The following is a 16506-nucleotide window of genomic DNA, read 5'->3' as shown; positions in this document are numbered from 1 at the left end:
TGTTGGTCGATTGACTATTCTATCGGCGATGTACATTGGCAGTCCATGTCATATGCATGAATATGCGCAAGATGTAATGACATATGTTCGTCATTACGGTCGTCCAGATCTATTCATTACCTTTTCATGAAATCCTAAATGAATAGAAATTGTTCATCTGCTACTCCCCGGACAAACATCAAGTGATCGGCACGATATCACCGCACGTGTCTTCAAACAAAAAATCCTGTCGCTGATGAACTACATTGTTAAGCATCGCGTCTTTGGGAAACTCGATGCTGGATGTATTCGATTGATTATTGAAACGAAGCTCGCCGCATGCACACATTCTTATTTGGTTAGTCGAAAGAATTCGACCAGACCAAAAAGATGACATCATATGTGCCGAGATTCCTGATCCCTAAACCGATCCAGACCTGCATGATGTTGTAATTACTTACATGATTCATGGACAGTGTGGCGCCATCAACCCCCAATCACCGTGCATGGTCGACTGCAAGTGTTCCAAGCGTTATCCATGAAGTTTAACGGCGGAGACTATCACTGCCAATGATGGTTATCCACTGTATCGGCGTCGATCACCCAATGATAACGGTAGAACTATCACAACGAAAATGAAGTGAAACGATATCGTGGTCGACAACACTTGGATTGTTCCGTATTCGCCACTTATTTTCAAAACATTCAAGGCGCATTGCAACGTGGAGTTTTGCAATTCAGTGAAGTCCATCAAATACATCTGAAAATATGTCACCAAAGGCAGCGATATTGTAGTTTTTGGCGTTCAAACTCCCAATACCAACGATGAAATCACGCACTATCAAGTTGGTCGATATGTGAGCTGCAATGAAGCGATTTGGCGTATTCTCTCATTTCCCATTCATGAACGTCATCCCACTGCTGTACATTTGGCGGTGCATCTGGAGAATGGTCAACACGTTTATTTCAACGCATCGAATGTTGCTCAACGTGCTGAAGTATCTCCAGCGCCAACATTGACGAATTTCTTTTCGATTTGCCAAAGCGATCCGTTTGCACGAACGTTGTTCTACTCTGAGATGCCACGTTATTACACTTGGAACGCTTCATCGAAGAAATTTCAACGTCGGAAGCAAGGCGATGCGGTTCCTGATCATCTGGATGTGCATTCTACTGATGCTCTTGGTCGCATTTAAACAGTTCATCCGAAGAATGGCGAATGATTCTACTTGCGGTTGTTGCTGGTAAACGTGGGCCGACATCATTTGAATCACTTCGAACTGTCAATGGTGTAGTGTGCCCAACATTTCGTGCTGCATGTCAAAAGCTCAATTTGATTGAAAATGATACTCATTGGGACATGACAATCTCTAAAACATTTGTTTCTGCATCTCCAAGTCAGATACGCACATTATTTGCTATCATTATTTCGACATGCTTCCCATCGACTCCACCTGAACTGTAGAAAAACTACAAGGATGACATGTCAGAAGACATTTTACATCGAATTCGTGTCATTTCAGGGAATCCTGATCTCGAGGTGAATAAGGATATACATAACCAGGTTTTCCTTTTGATCGAAGACATGTGTTACCTCATGTGCGGCAGTTTGTTAGTCAAGTTAGGAATGCCAATGCCACATCGTGGAGTGAATTACGATTTCAATCTAGAATTGGAACGTGAACGTGAAAATGGTCGAGATGCATTGAACTAATTAGTTCGAACGAATGTACCAATGTTGAACCCCCAACAGAAGGTAGTGCACGATACGTTAATGAAGGCAAGTGATGATGGAAATGGTGGCTTATTTTTCCTCGATGCGCCCAGTAGAACTGGGAAGACATTCCCCATGTCATTGATTTTGGCCACTGTTCGTGCGAGATCCGAAATTGCTGTAGCAGTTGCTTCTTCCGAGATAGCGGCCACGTTGCTAAAAGGATGCCGAACGGCTCATTCAGCGTTGAAATTGCCGTTAAACCTTCAAACGACTGAAAAACCGATATGCAATATTGCGAAACATTCAGCAATCGCCAAAGTTTTGGTAGCAAGTAAAATCATCACCTGGGATGAATGTAGAATGGCGCACAAACGCGCATTGTGAGAGATGTTTTGGAGGCGCAATGATTCTACTATCTGGCGATTTCCGCCAAATACTACCAGTCATTCCAAGATCGACCGCTGCCGATGAAATAAATGCTTGCCTCAAATCATTGACTCTGTGGCGCTATGTGAAGGACCTTCAGCTGACGACAAACATGCGAGTTACATTGCTAAACGATCCATCTGCCGAAGATTTCTCTAAGCAATTTCTGACTATCGGTAACGGCCGTGTTCCTGTCGACGAATCGAACGGATTGATTTTGTTTCCACTGAATTTTTGCAATTTCGTGTCAACAATTGGTTGAGTGATCGAGCAATTCTTGCGGCAAAGAACAAAGATGTGGATCACTTAAACTTCACAATTCAAAATCAAATCGTTGGTCTACTGCATTCCTTCAAATCTATCGACTGTGTAAGTGCTCGGCCGTAGTAATTTGGCGGGCGTGGTGCGGCGGCGTCTTGCGAAACTTAAACGTATAGCCATTTGTATTATGCCCGAAAAAAGACACTGTTTACGAACATTTTACACACGGTTACACGTTTGAGTTTCGCTAGATGTCCGCGCGCGACCACTACGTTCACGCACTAACAAACGAAGACGAAGCAACCAACTAGCCAACTGAATTTTTAAACTCATTGGATCTTCCTGGCTTGCCACCGCACAATTTACAACTGAAGGTTGGCTCGGTAGTCATCATGCTTCGAAATCTGAACCAACCAAAACTATGTAATCCATTTCATTTTGGTTTGATTTTTGCACATTTATTGAACTGAATTCATTTTGAATATTCATTTTAACTTAATAAAAAAAAAATGAATTTAATTCAGCTAATAAGTTAACACAAGATTATTGATTCTGAGGTGGTACGAAGTTCGCCGGGTCAGCTAGTATTATATACACAAAGACAGGTTTCATTCTGACAGATTTTCAATCAGTCATCCAATAATTGGTCATTAATAAAACTTATAACCAAGCACTGTTGTTTCTAATATAATTAAAATATAATTAAAATAAAAAGAAACGTAAAGATGAGAGAATATTTACCGGGTTTTGAGAAAGTGTATTTGAAAGCTTCTAGATCATCCTTGCTGAAGTGTTCGCTGCCTGAGTTGTGGTAATTGATGACTTTGTCGAACTTTGCGAAGTCATTCATAGAGAGCGCCAGCTCAGGCAACAAGGGAATTTGGAAGAAAAAACAATACCTGCAAAAATATAATCAAACGGAATCTTTGAATTGCTTCATACATACTCCCTTTCCTTACTTTTATAACAAACATCAATGTCGTATTTGGTATTTGGGCATTTTCGCCAAAGTTTGTACATGTTTGAAATTTGGGTAATATTATTTTTTCACTCAAATTAACCATTTTTATATAGCTAGCAGATTCCTTGTTCTATTGCTGAATTGGTGATAGCAATTTTTCAGCAAAATATTGATTAATACAATATTTATATCATTTTTATTATGAAATTGGGCATAATAAGTTTCCGTTCCGTGACTACGAAACTTAGCTTTTAAAACATGAATGAAACACTTTTTATCACTTAAAAGAGCTCTATTAGATTAAAAAAACCATACACTTCAAAATAAAACTACAAATAGTCAAAAAATATTATTGAATTTTAATTCTTGGGCACATTTCGTTCCCCTCCGTTACCCTATGTCTATAATGGCAGAGCATTTTTCCTTTAGTATTTGAAAAAACCAATCAATGTTCGTTCTGCTATTTTTTTAAAGACAATAATCACTTTTACTAAATTTTATTGGAAAAATAAATAAGTTTCGTTATTTAATAATCAAATGAAAAATAGTTAACGTTCAACTTTTTTGGGGACATTTTCGGAATGGAACGAAATGGTAACGGAGTGTAATTTGTAAAGCTTAAGTTACATGTTACCATAAAAACAAATTTTTGTTTTATGAAATTTATTTGAATTTTTTGATAGACAGATAAATATTCAACGTGCGTCAAAATAACAAAACAAATCAAACTTAATCACTAAAATAGACATATTTTATAATAAATTTCACAATACTTGTAAAATAAGGTAGGTAATAATTTTGACACACTATACATTACCATAACTTTATTTGGCATTTATATTATTTGTAACTCAGATAAAAAATATTTTTAAGCAAATTAACAATATATGAAAAAAAAAATCAGCAAGGGATTCAGACGCGAGTTCCTAGCGCGGCACGGAGTATATAACTTTTACGAAAATAATTATAGTCAAACTCGGTTATTACGATCTCTGACATAGCGAGATCTCGGATGTAATAACGAAACATTTGTTGACAATTGGTTTATGATTTTCGCCATACATTTAATTCTTTCACTGTTATAACGAGCAACTTATCGGATATACCGAGCTAAAATACTGTTAATGTGTCGACCGTTTTAAAACATTTCGACCCTAAGCAATAAAATCCGATTGGACAGGATGCCGCCGGGGTCGGATTACGTTTATGACACTAGTAAAGTGTCTAAGTACCTACCTTATTGGTGTTTCACCGACAATAATAAAAAAGTATCCACGCATATGGTTGAAAAATCCAAGGTTTGTGAAGTCCGTAGGTACCTACCAGCGTTAATTACAATAAACAACTTCTTTTGTAGTTTATGAATGCCATGCTCGTTTCGGGGATTTTTACGATGGTTTCCAAATTTTTTATTTTCGGCTTTTTGTGTAATGTGACATGCTCATTTAAAAATACCTATTCTCTGATATAACGAGTAACGCTTATAACAAGCAAATTCAGTCGGTCCCATCTTCCTCGTAATAACCAAGTTCGACTTTATGTTGTCTTGAAATTTAATTGTATTCATCAACATAAAATGTAGCTATACAGGTTGATTGTAATCAAGACGTACTTTTCTGACATTTCGTGAATACCTACAGTTCTAGGTATTAAATCTAATCGAGTACACATTTCTGTTAAACGTGACAAAAAAATACTTTTTCATACATTTTTATAAATTTCTATGCCTAAAATGTATGGAGAAGTTTTAAAATTTTGGTGGCGTATAACAGAAAGAGTATGACAGAGCCAGTGCCTGTCTCGCAATTATTTCAGTCTGGTGTTTTTTCTTTTCCTTCTGTTGTTTTTTTTTATCTCCATACTTTTATGTGCGCTATTTTTGCGTATTCAGACATATCACATACTTTTTTAATCTTTATTATATTATTATATTATAGTCAGGTTATTTTTTATATTTTTTAATGAAAATATTTTTGTTTTTCATACGAACAGACAAAATAATTTTTTTTATAATCTATGAAGAACTAAACACACACTGTAAACCCAACTTTATGCATGCCATTTCGTTACTTTTACATTCCACATATACGTTACCACCAATATAGTTTCGGAGTGGAAGTAACGGATTCTGTTTCAGAAGTGTTTGAAGCCAAAATTTAGCTTAGTTTTATTGTTAAACCTGCGATATGTTTTATTATATCTGTAGTATGAAAGATAAGCTCCATATGTGTAGTATGTGAAATAGAAATATGTGTTTTCTTACCTTATAAATCGTGGTAACAGTAGTGGAACTTCTTAAATGACCAACCCAGAAAGCAACCTGTTCCGATAGCGATACCGACACACACCAACAATTTAAAGTGTACATGGCGATCAGTGTTATACAAAAATGTTGCTACATTAAAAAAAAACATATTTATAGTGAAAATTTTTCGCCTTCATGCTAAAATCGTGGTAACGGAATGTGGAGTTCCACTTTTTCAAATATCCTGGGACACACTTTAAACGTGATTTTTTTTCAATATTGGTACAAATTTACGAAAAAACTATATATTTTCCAAAAATATATAATGTAAGCTGTTGAAAACACTACGAATTTAATTTTACACACTCAAAATTAATGACGAAATCAGACTTTGTTTATTTGAATTTATGGGTGGGACATGGTAAAAACGCACTACCTTTCGATCTAAATAATCAATTAAAAATATATACAGGTCAGATAGTTGTATTTAACTGATTGAATAGAGTAAATTAATAAATTTGCATGTTAAAAGTACATAACTTTCCAACATTTTATAATATAATAACTATGAAAAAATCAATCAAAGTCATGGGACATGCCAAAAACGCAATGTACAAACTTTGGCGAAAATGCCCATTTGGTTTATCGATACCTACACCTACTAGCTATAAAGTGTTCAGCACATCAAATTTGAATACAAAATTGTGTATTAAAAATAATTAATATCTAGCTGCAACTGCATGCTATTTAAGTATATAACTATTTTTGAAACAATAAATTTTCAAATGTCAAGTTACATAATATTTTGACTGCATTTTACATGAGGGTTATCTTCACCCGATTGACTGCTGCCTGGAGTAGTTCCATGAAACTGCATTCAGTATTCACAACAATCACATAGAGTCCTGAGTCTCAAAATCCGGTGTCTTCTTCGTCTTCAATCTTTACGCATTCATTTTAGGACATCCACATTAGTCACCCGATATGTCCAAGAGATTTTGAGGACACTTCTGTATATCCATTCTCTATAATAGTTCTTGGTGCAGTCCCCCCCCATGCCATAGAAATGAATTGAGAAGATAATACAGCGACACATATTATTATGTAACCTTCGGCTTAGGTTGAGGTTTCTATTGCTATAGATACATTTTATTTTCCAAAAATCACACCTTGCAATCGTAATATTATCTACGAATGTGATGTTACCTATAATATACCTTTATAAAAATTTGACTATTTTTACTTTGAGCATTTACTGTGTGTGTTATCTTACCATGACATTTTGAATTGCCTTGGATATTTAGCCATTGCCGTTGTCCAATCTTTGTGATGAGGGGAATCCATGATGATGTACTTGTCGATCATTGATGAATGGAAGTCAATAAAGTTCCAAACCAGTAGGCCGCCCCAGTCATGTCCAACCAATGTGAACTTTTCCCTTCCTGGAACATTAAACAGTGATCTATATTATTATGACAATAAATTATATTTTGTAATAATTGTGTAGTGTACGCGAAACAAATCGCTAGGGTTGCCGCAAGTTGATTGAATTATAACAATTCCAAACAATCTTAATTCAATGTACTGATGCATCGTGACAATGATACATTCCATTGTTGAACAAGGCCTCTAATAATCATATATAATTTAGAAATACCTGCGAAACGTGTCCATTATAGAAAATCTTGCAAAAAGTATAGTAACAGACAGGACTCAAACCTGCATCCATTAAATTCCGGCAAATGTGCTTCACCAATTTGGGCGCAGGTAGAATATGTTTCTGTGGTGTTTCCAAATTATGTATTCTCAATAAAGACTATTATATTCTTAAATCTTGAGATTTATTCAATGAATAAAAAAAAATGTTTGAAGCCTTTAATGTTGCCTCTCAGAATACAATTTTGCTTTTTGAACGGGACCTATCTTCTTCGTCTTCTTGGTCATTCTCTCATGGCTGAGGAACGTCCACCTTGAAATTCTGTCACCTTTTGAGCGACCAAGACATAGCAATCTCAGCTTAGCAACTGGTTTAAAAAAACTAAGATTCAAAATCTGTGAGAAATTTGGATAGCTGTGGTGATATTGTATATGTGTAGCCAGGTTTGTGTCGCTTGGGGGTGGCACATTTAACTGGGAAAATGACAGCTTCTGAGAGTACATTCGCCGGAATTGTCAAATTTTAATTGTGGCTCTAGCGAAGTCATCGCGGTCGTTTCTGGAACTTAAACCATTGCAATACCGCCAGCATGCAAAAAGCGCGTGGCGTAATACTGTAATCGCATACAGCACCATGACGTAGGTAGATATCAATATATAGAAGGCGCACAGTATTATATATTAGTGAATGTGTATATGAAAATAATTTAAAAAAAAACCTTTACATGACTACATTAATTAATATTCTTTTTCTTTCGACCGTGTCCGATCCTAATAGGATCATATGGGCCTCCATAGAGTCGAGGTTTGTATTGACAGATTTTGTTTTTTACGAGAAATGGATGTCAGCCACTTGCTCAACCTGTTAGGTCCATACCCTGACACCCACAAATTGGAAAACAATATGTGTACTTGCCACACCCAGGATTCGAACCTGGGACCCACGGCGTTTTAGTCCAACGCTTAAGCCGCGCGGCCACCGTGGTGGAATATAGTGAAATAATAAAAAATGTAGTAGAAGTAAGTAGATATTGATTGTGAAGAAAATCTTCATATACTAAGGGGGTTATGACACAAAAACGTTTTTAAGCTATTGTAATGACGATAAGATTAGCTGTATGTACTCGTATAAGATACTACCTTCATTATTAAAGATTGGATCAGTTCACAATGTTCGCCTATAACAGGGGCTCCCAGCCTACGTGTGAGATGACATTTTAGGGGTGTGACAATTTTCGATTCCATAGATTGTCACGATTAGAAGCTTTAACACGTTTATTAATTGAACTGGCATTTCCATAGTAGAACTCTATAATAATTGTTTTGAAACATAGTTAATTTTGTTCATTCAGAAAAAGTAAGTAATATTTAAAAACGTCACGATTTAAATGTGGCATTTAAAGTAAAAAATAATCTTGTCACTCTTTTGAGAAGTAGTCAGCGTTCAAAATGGAAAATCGTATGAACCGAAGCACTCGAAAATTTTCCGAAAATATTAAAATGAGTTTGATTTCGTTTTATTATATACTTACATAATATTTCTATCATGCTTTCTGTATTAAACTTTAAGGAAAAATATGTACATAATGTAAATGAATTTAATTATTTTATAAATTGTTTACGAATGCAATTTATCCTCGAAATGGATGGATAGTTTCGAGAATTTTAGGAACCACAGTCCACTCCGTTAATTTTTAGCCCTGGAAATAGTAAAGACCGGATAGACCTCCTTCAGAAAAAGCAGTGTATATTTGTTGGGGTGTGGGACATGTCCTGCGGTTTATTTTGGTCAAACAGGCAGACATTTTTCTACCAGATAATATAAAGAGCACATGGCGGATTCCCACTTTGCCATGCATAGAGAATCTATTTTTATTTAATACCTCTACGATATTATCGTAGAGGTATTAAATGTAAATAGGGACAAGTAATCGGCTTTCTCATACAACTGAATGAAGCAGGCCAACAATAGCCGACAACGTACGAGAAATAGCGACGCGATAAAAAAAAATGCAGGGCATCACGGAGGATTTACTTTGATCATTATAACGTACCCATATAATACAATGTTAATGTGGAAATTTTGCCGCAAATTGATTACCAGCCTGTCTCACCATACTTTCATATAACCTGCCACCCCTAGGAGAATATCTATACTGTAAATGTAGATCCTAGCGAAGCTCCTATACCTGTAGGTACATCTATGTGACATGGGTCACGGGTACGTGGGTACGTAGATGTTAACCTCTCCATAAACTGTTAAATTTTATTTTTATTATTTTATTTTATTTTATTTATTTATTTATTGGGGCATAGCCTATCTGAATTCTATTTATTAATCTGTTCTGTGTAATATGTATTATGTATGTACATTTGTGTATATTTATGCAAGCGGATGTGTGATTGTGTGTATACATAAAAAATAAGAAAGACGCACAGTGTGGTGTTCATATACTCCAGCTAAGGGGTGGAATGGCAAAAGAAGAAGATAAAGAATATGATTTTTTTAATTGTTACGTCTGTATCATAATATGCATTAAAATTTATCACGTAAACGAAAGGCGCATTCAATATTGGTAATATTTGAGGAAACTCGGAGCACTTTGGATTTCCTGTGTTTTATGGCCTGACCATCATAAAGTACCAAACCGTATCTGGTTTCAAATCCTTGGGCGATGGCGACACTGGCGATTCTACCTTATTAATCTATTCTGTGGTTATTACGTTTTTATATTATCTTTTTGAAATTGAAAACTTAATAAACTAAATTTTAATAATAAATATGACCATAAAACAGAATGTAATAATAACGTAATTGTGTACTTAAATATGTAACAAATTCACATTTTTTCACAATTGTAAGTCTATCTTCGAGATATATCGTCTATAATATCGTCTTCAGAGACATATTTATTAATTAATACAGTTTAAAATGTAAATTATCGAAAAAATGTCTCAAATTGCAAGCTTCGTATTTTTCCGCTAGGTGCCTCTGGTAGGTAGAAGCATGCCCCTACGGCAAAGTGCAACACTGAACATAGTAAAGTTCAGTCAATCTTTCAATTCTGTTTGTAAAGTTTTAATCATAGACTAATACTATATTTTTAATCTTAATATTAGTACTAAATATATTTTTTTTTCGACCATGTCCGATCCTAATAGGATCATATGGGCCTCCACAGGGTAGAGGTTTGTATTAACAGATTTTGTTTTTAATATTAACGTTAACTTTAACGTTTAATGTTAATCTAATATTAGAAAATCAATAATATGTTATTCTTACCGAGGGAGAGAACAGCTTGTCGCATGTCTTCGATGATATTCTCCATGATGTAGCTGGACATGGAATTCGGTTTATCGGATTCTCCATATCCTCTCAAGTCAAGAGCGACTGTCCTGAAATAGTGATAAAAATAGTATTAAGGACCCATGTGCAGTATAAATGTCAAAAATTAATAATTTAGGGGATCTATGGGAGTATGTATGACTGAATTATGAGTATTGAATTAAAATATAATATGTAGGTATGATCTTTTGTTAAGTACATAAATTATTATTAAAAATTACATACTAGTGAAAGGAACAGCTGATAAATTTACAGATTGTAATAAATTGAGTGGAAGGGATAGGATTTTTTAAAAGGGAAATATAAGGGTGAGGCATAACAACAGTTTAATCTGTATTATTAATAATAATATTATAACAACATAAATATTGTGTAATACTTATAGCTTATAATGATAGTAAAATGTAAAATGAGTGTTCAATTGAATCAGATTCGAGTTATAAGGATTTATTATTGCCCTCCCAATTAACATTGCCAATGGCAGGTTAGTTCTGGACCTCGTGAGAGCAAACAACACCCCAGATGAATACCTAGGTAGGTACTAGAAAAAAATCCTGATGTGTATTCAAATTATATATTTAATATTACATAATATTAAATTCTCAAATCTTGTGAATTATTTGTTGACTAAAAAAAATCCTTTATTAAGTATTTTATTTTAATGATATTACGATAATCAAAGACGATGACGTACAATAGAACAATATTTTTATTAAATAATTATATACCAATAATCTTTGGAAAATTCTCGTAGTTGATACCGCCACGAGTACCAGAATTCCGGAAAGCCATGGATGAACAGCATCAGAGGTTTACTTCTGTCGCCATTTTCAACGTAGTGTAGTCTCACATCCTGGAAACACAAATTCAACAGTTTGTTAGATCAGGGTTTCCCAAACTGTGTTCCGCCTAACCTGAATAGGTGTTCCGCGACCATTTGGAAAGATTTTATACACTGCAACACATTTAAAGATTTTCTACTTAGTAGAAGTAAAATAAGTAAAACTAAAATAATTAAAGAATCTACTTCATATTGAAAGGCGAGTGATGATCAATCTCCACTGATGTTTATGACGTCAAGTATCTAGATAGGTCATGGCTCCCACAAGGGGGGGCTGGCAGGTCTCTAGCCTGGAGGCCTGGGCTTGGGGGACCTGGCGTGAGAGATCGACCAGCCAAGTGATATAAACACATCACAAACATGCATTAATAGTAAAAAAAATGTCTGTAATGTTTCACTTCTAGCATACTAACATTTGATAATACTTATGTGGTTTTGACATACTTAAAATTTTTGATTATTGTCGATATTTGACATGATCGTAATAATTGTGCATATCAACATAAAAGTGGGTGTGTTAAAAATATAAAAATACCCCTAAATTTACCTCAAATACCATTTGGAATATGCAACTGTAGATCGTCACATTGGCTTTAACCTTAGCGATAAGTAGGGGGCCCGCCAAAGATCCTAGCCTGAGGGTCCGCTTCGGGATGTGGGGACCATGATCTAGGTACACATGGAGGACCATCTTTTCTCACACCGTGCGCATGAAAAATATGGGCTATATTGTTTTTAACTGACCGGCTGACAAGTCTTGTCAGTTTAACAACAGTTGCCAAAATTGGCGGAACGGTTAGCTGCGCTAATAAATAACCTACAAAATAAACGAAGTGTTCCGTTAAAATTTCCAGGTTTGCGAAGTGTTCCATTGCAGAAAAAGTTTGGGAAACCGTGTGTTAGATAATTATACCTATTTGAAAGGAATTAATAACAATGTTGCGTTCTGAATAAACTTAATATTTACGCTGGCGTCCATAAAAAGGGACGGGCTGTCCATGGGCTCGGGATAGCGCAAGAATAAGCTATATTTTGAATGAAATAAGTATATACATGATAATATGATATGGTAGGTACTACTGGTGATTCTACCTCTCTTTGGTTGGAAAAAAGTCTTTGGCAAATGCTGTCACCGGTACTAATCCCGGGCAAAAGAAAAAGATTAAGGATGGGACTATCGACCCAATCCTGTAAAATATACCTGTTAGGAATAGGCTTTACATATATTAAATTCTGAAATAATTCCGGGTGTACATTAGAGCTGAAAGTCTGGAAGTCACATATTCAATATTTTGCAGGAGAGCAGTTTTAACATTATTAATCTAATATAGTTAAAATACTCACTCGCGTTCGGACTAAAACTACGTATGTTGGACTTCCACACTTTTGCAATTCATCTTTTTGCTATAGCTTAAAGAAAAAATGACATCCACTCTTTCAGCTCTAAAGTATAATGATCGGACTACCGTCGTTTTAGAAGTAAGTATTTTGAAAACCATGACTACTACTACCACTAAAAAAATTAAATTTCGAAATACTTTTTACGTTGCGGATATAATCAAACCAGGATCGTTAACATGGACAGTTTTACCGAAACGATCCGGCCAATCCGGGACGGTTGGTGTTGGTACCTAATCCTAATTAGACCATCAAAAAATTCATCAACCACAATAATACGCAAGCTTTCATATTATTAACTATTTGATTTTTAGATGACCTAGATTCTAGAACAGGCTTGGCAAACCTTTTTACGTACGCGTGCCAAATTTCCCAAATATCATTTTTCAAATGTCAGCAGTTTTTCATGGCGAAAAAAAAGTTTTTTAAAGTTTTGTTAAAAAATACTTTTTAAGAATCCTATTAAAATTGCTTAAAAAATACAACTGAGTTCTTAATATTCTATCTTTCATCGTATTTCTAGCTGAAGGCATATCTTTTATTCTTTGAATATTTTGTTCTTTGTTTTCAAAATTCTCAAAGAGATCATTTTCAGATTCAAGAAGCACTTTAAACCACTTTTCTTTCATATTATATTCTGCATCACTGAATTGTTTTCCATTTTTAGAGATTACGTTTGAGGCAAAATAACAAGCAGTTATTATATTTGAACGACTGCTGATAATTGATTTTATAAGGTTTGTTGATTGAATATTTTTATTTTTAATTGCCCGATCTTAAGGACCGACCTATGCAATTGTATATTTACATTAAACGTAATGATTATTCTTGAAAAGGATTTTCCTGCTATTTTTTATACAATGCGATTTGTCATTTATGCATGAATTTCTTCGTTTCCGTTTGCGCATCGATTGGTAAACATAATATGAAAAACCGAAGAAAATACGCATGGCTATACTTATCATCACTTTTTTTTTAAAAATAAGTATTATATTATATAGTTAAGTAAGTACTCATTTATTTATGTGTAAAACTTTTTTTATAAAAAAAAAACATTTTTTAAATATAGGTATATAAAATAGTAATTTATTTTCTCTTTAAAATGAAAAATTCACGTGCCATGCAAAATCATCTCGCGTGCGATTGGTTCGACATCCCTGTTCTAGAACATATAATATACATTGTATAATATAATAATATGTACCATAAACGTAAGCACACGGTTATCATGACGTGAAGTGATCTTATTAACCATCAATAGACGTAAATTCTGCGGTCACTTTGTTAGTAGTGAGGCTTATATTAATTCTATGAAACCTCAGCTGGATTAAAATCGAACCAAACAGAGCATAGGTACTCATTTAGTATACATTAGAATATTTTACATGATTAGGGTGCTTAAAACAGAAACTTACAAACTTTTTGGACACATGCCCGCCTTAATTTATACACCGTTTGCATATCTAGTATTACCGACTATTTGTGACATCAAGCAAATGGAAGTAATCCCGAGTGCACAATTTTTTGAAAACGAAGGTTTGTTAGTAAGTACTATCAAATACATACTTTTCAAATCAAATTCTTACAATGAAAGTAGCGAACAAATATAATTTAAATATATTATATATAGAAGAATTATTTTTATCAATTATGGTTTGGTTTACGCAGGGTTTAATGAATTTAAAAAAAAAACAGCCTACACCATTTGCCATATCTATTCTTAATTCAACGGGAACAAATATGTATGACTGAAAAAGTGTGCATAATTTTTGTCAGATCTCCCATAGAATACCTAAACTGTGGTTTGGCTAGGTAGAGTTAAATTGAATTTTAAAAATTAACTAGCACCATCTGCAAATTGTATTATTAGTTCAATGAAAACAAATATGTATAACTGACAAAGTTTAGTGTGCACTATTTATGTCGAATCTAAACAGCCTTCCTCCACCCCTCGCCACTGGTATCCACAGATTTAGGTATTTCGAATATTTTCTCTGAGTCAGATATTAAATGATAATTAATTCAAAAATAAATTATTATACTAATATTAACATAGTTTAAACGAAAAGTAAATTGGAAAACAAGCAGAAATTTTCTTCGAAAACCCAAATTAATATTTAGATAATTTAAATTTCGTTAACTCTCCAAAGCACTGGTTTCAAAGTTTTCCGTAATTGAGTGGCTATAAATAATTACTATCAATATTGTATTGAATGGGTTTATCTTCATTAAAATAAGGAATCGTTTCATTTAAAAGATATATATTGGAATGGGGGAGTGGATATCCGCAGTATGATAAAATACTGATATGAAAAACATTGAATGTTTTCCAATTTAATTTTTGTTTCGGATGAAATTCAATTTATTTTGCTATACCTATCGGTTACTCATTTGCTATTCGAAGTTTTCCGTTATCTACCACATTTAAATAACATGCTAATTATATGTAATGGCCACCTGATGGGCAATGCACCAGTTCATTGCCCACTGAAGAAGGAAGCCAATAAATTACACGATTGGTCCTACTTTTTGCCCCTCCCGTTGTCTATGGATGACTTGTCATTGTCTATAGAGTGCTCATACTGACGCGTCTGTCGTGTTCACTTGTCGGAGTATTCTTAGTTTCAGATTTTTTTCAGATTATTTTAACGTACCTTGGAGTTTATCTGATTTAGTGGTTATATGTTATTAATAATTGGAAGAAACGATCAAAGTAAGAAAACTTCTTCTGTGTATAATAATATCATAATACACTAGGACGTTTGTCAATGTGACAGTCGATTCTAAACGACAATAGCTAATTTATTTATACTCTTCAGTCATTATAGAATACCAAACTCTGCTTGCAAATACGTTATCAATGAATAGTATGGCAGTGGACCACTCGTTGCTTGTGCAAAAAGTTATGCTCAGGCTTTATTAATCTAAAGATGGCGGTGACCAGTAAAAAAATTACGATTTCCACGTAGATATGTAAATAATAATTATAATGCGTTAAGTTGTGATTCATCAAATATTATCAAAATAAAAAGTCAACAAAACTCACATGGATTATTATTTATTATGTAAAATGAAATTTAATATAAATTACTCCATAGATACGGTAATAAGGACAATAACTCATGTGGGAATGAGTTTACGCGGACATTTTTTTACGATTTCTTAAAATATGGTCTACTATAATGGTGTTCTTTCGTAACCGATCTTTTTTATGAAATTTCTACTAATAACTACTAATTTTACTAATAACTCCGCCCGGCTTAATCATTCGTGGTGGTGCTCGGGAGTCCTGCATTTTCATATTAGATTAGAGAAGGGGGGAAAGATGTGTTAAATATCGCATTATGTAACAGCATATTATATTTAAACCATTGATATACTACTGGATGAATCATATGCTTCTTAAAATGACGTCCGAATTTCAGCGAGTCGGCCTTTGTTAAAACTTACTGGGTAAGCCCGATCTAGCTTGCATCTTACTCTAACTAATAGTCAGCGCATGACGACTTGCTCTGTCTGCTTTGCGTTGCAGCCACCCGTAGGTTCACTATTCCAAGAACGCAAATTTAGTTTTACAGCCAGGGCAATACGGGTGAAATTCGGGAATCCATGTTATCGGTCTTAACGCATTATACCTACAAGGAAATATTATAAGACGATATTCATAATATCTTTT

The 16506-nt window shown here is 34.4% G+C and overlaps 1 protein-coding gene across 1 annotated transcript in view; it reads right to left on the bottom strand.

The window, feature by feature from the left end:
- The window catches only part of LOC147063805 (epoxide hydrolase 4-like), a 35797-nt gene that overhangs the window by 3953 nt on the left and 15338 nt on the right, over window positions 1-16506 (bottom strand). Inside the window, exons 2-5 of the mRNA XM_085958813.1 lie at window positions 11320-11444; window positions 10529-10641; window positions 6863-7031; window positions 3125-3282 (exon numbers count right to left, since the gene is read on the bottom strand). Of these exons, the coding sequence (XP_085814939.1) occupies window positions 3125-3282; window positions 6863-7031; window positions 10529-10641; window positions 11320-11444 (565 nt within the window). The remainder of the gene's footprint in view (window positions 1-3124; window positions 3283-6862; window positions 7032-10528; window positions 10642-11319; window positions 11445-16506) is intronic.

The sequence above is a fragment of the Rhyacophila brunnea genome, unplaced genomic scaffold (assembly GCF_057557595.1).
Source record: "Rhyacophila brunnea isolate RB1 unplaced genomic scaffold, BYU_Rbru_1.0 scaffold_8, whole genome shotgun sequence".
Lineage (NCBI taxonomy): Eukaryota > Metazoa > Arthropoda > Insecta > Trichoptera > Rhyacophilidae > Rhyacophila > Rhyacophila brunnea.
Note: the sequence above shows the minus strand (reverse complement) of the source record. Positions and strands in the feature narration are given on the sequence as shown.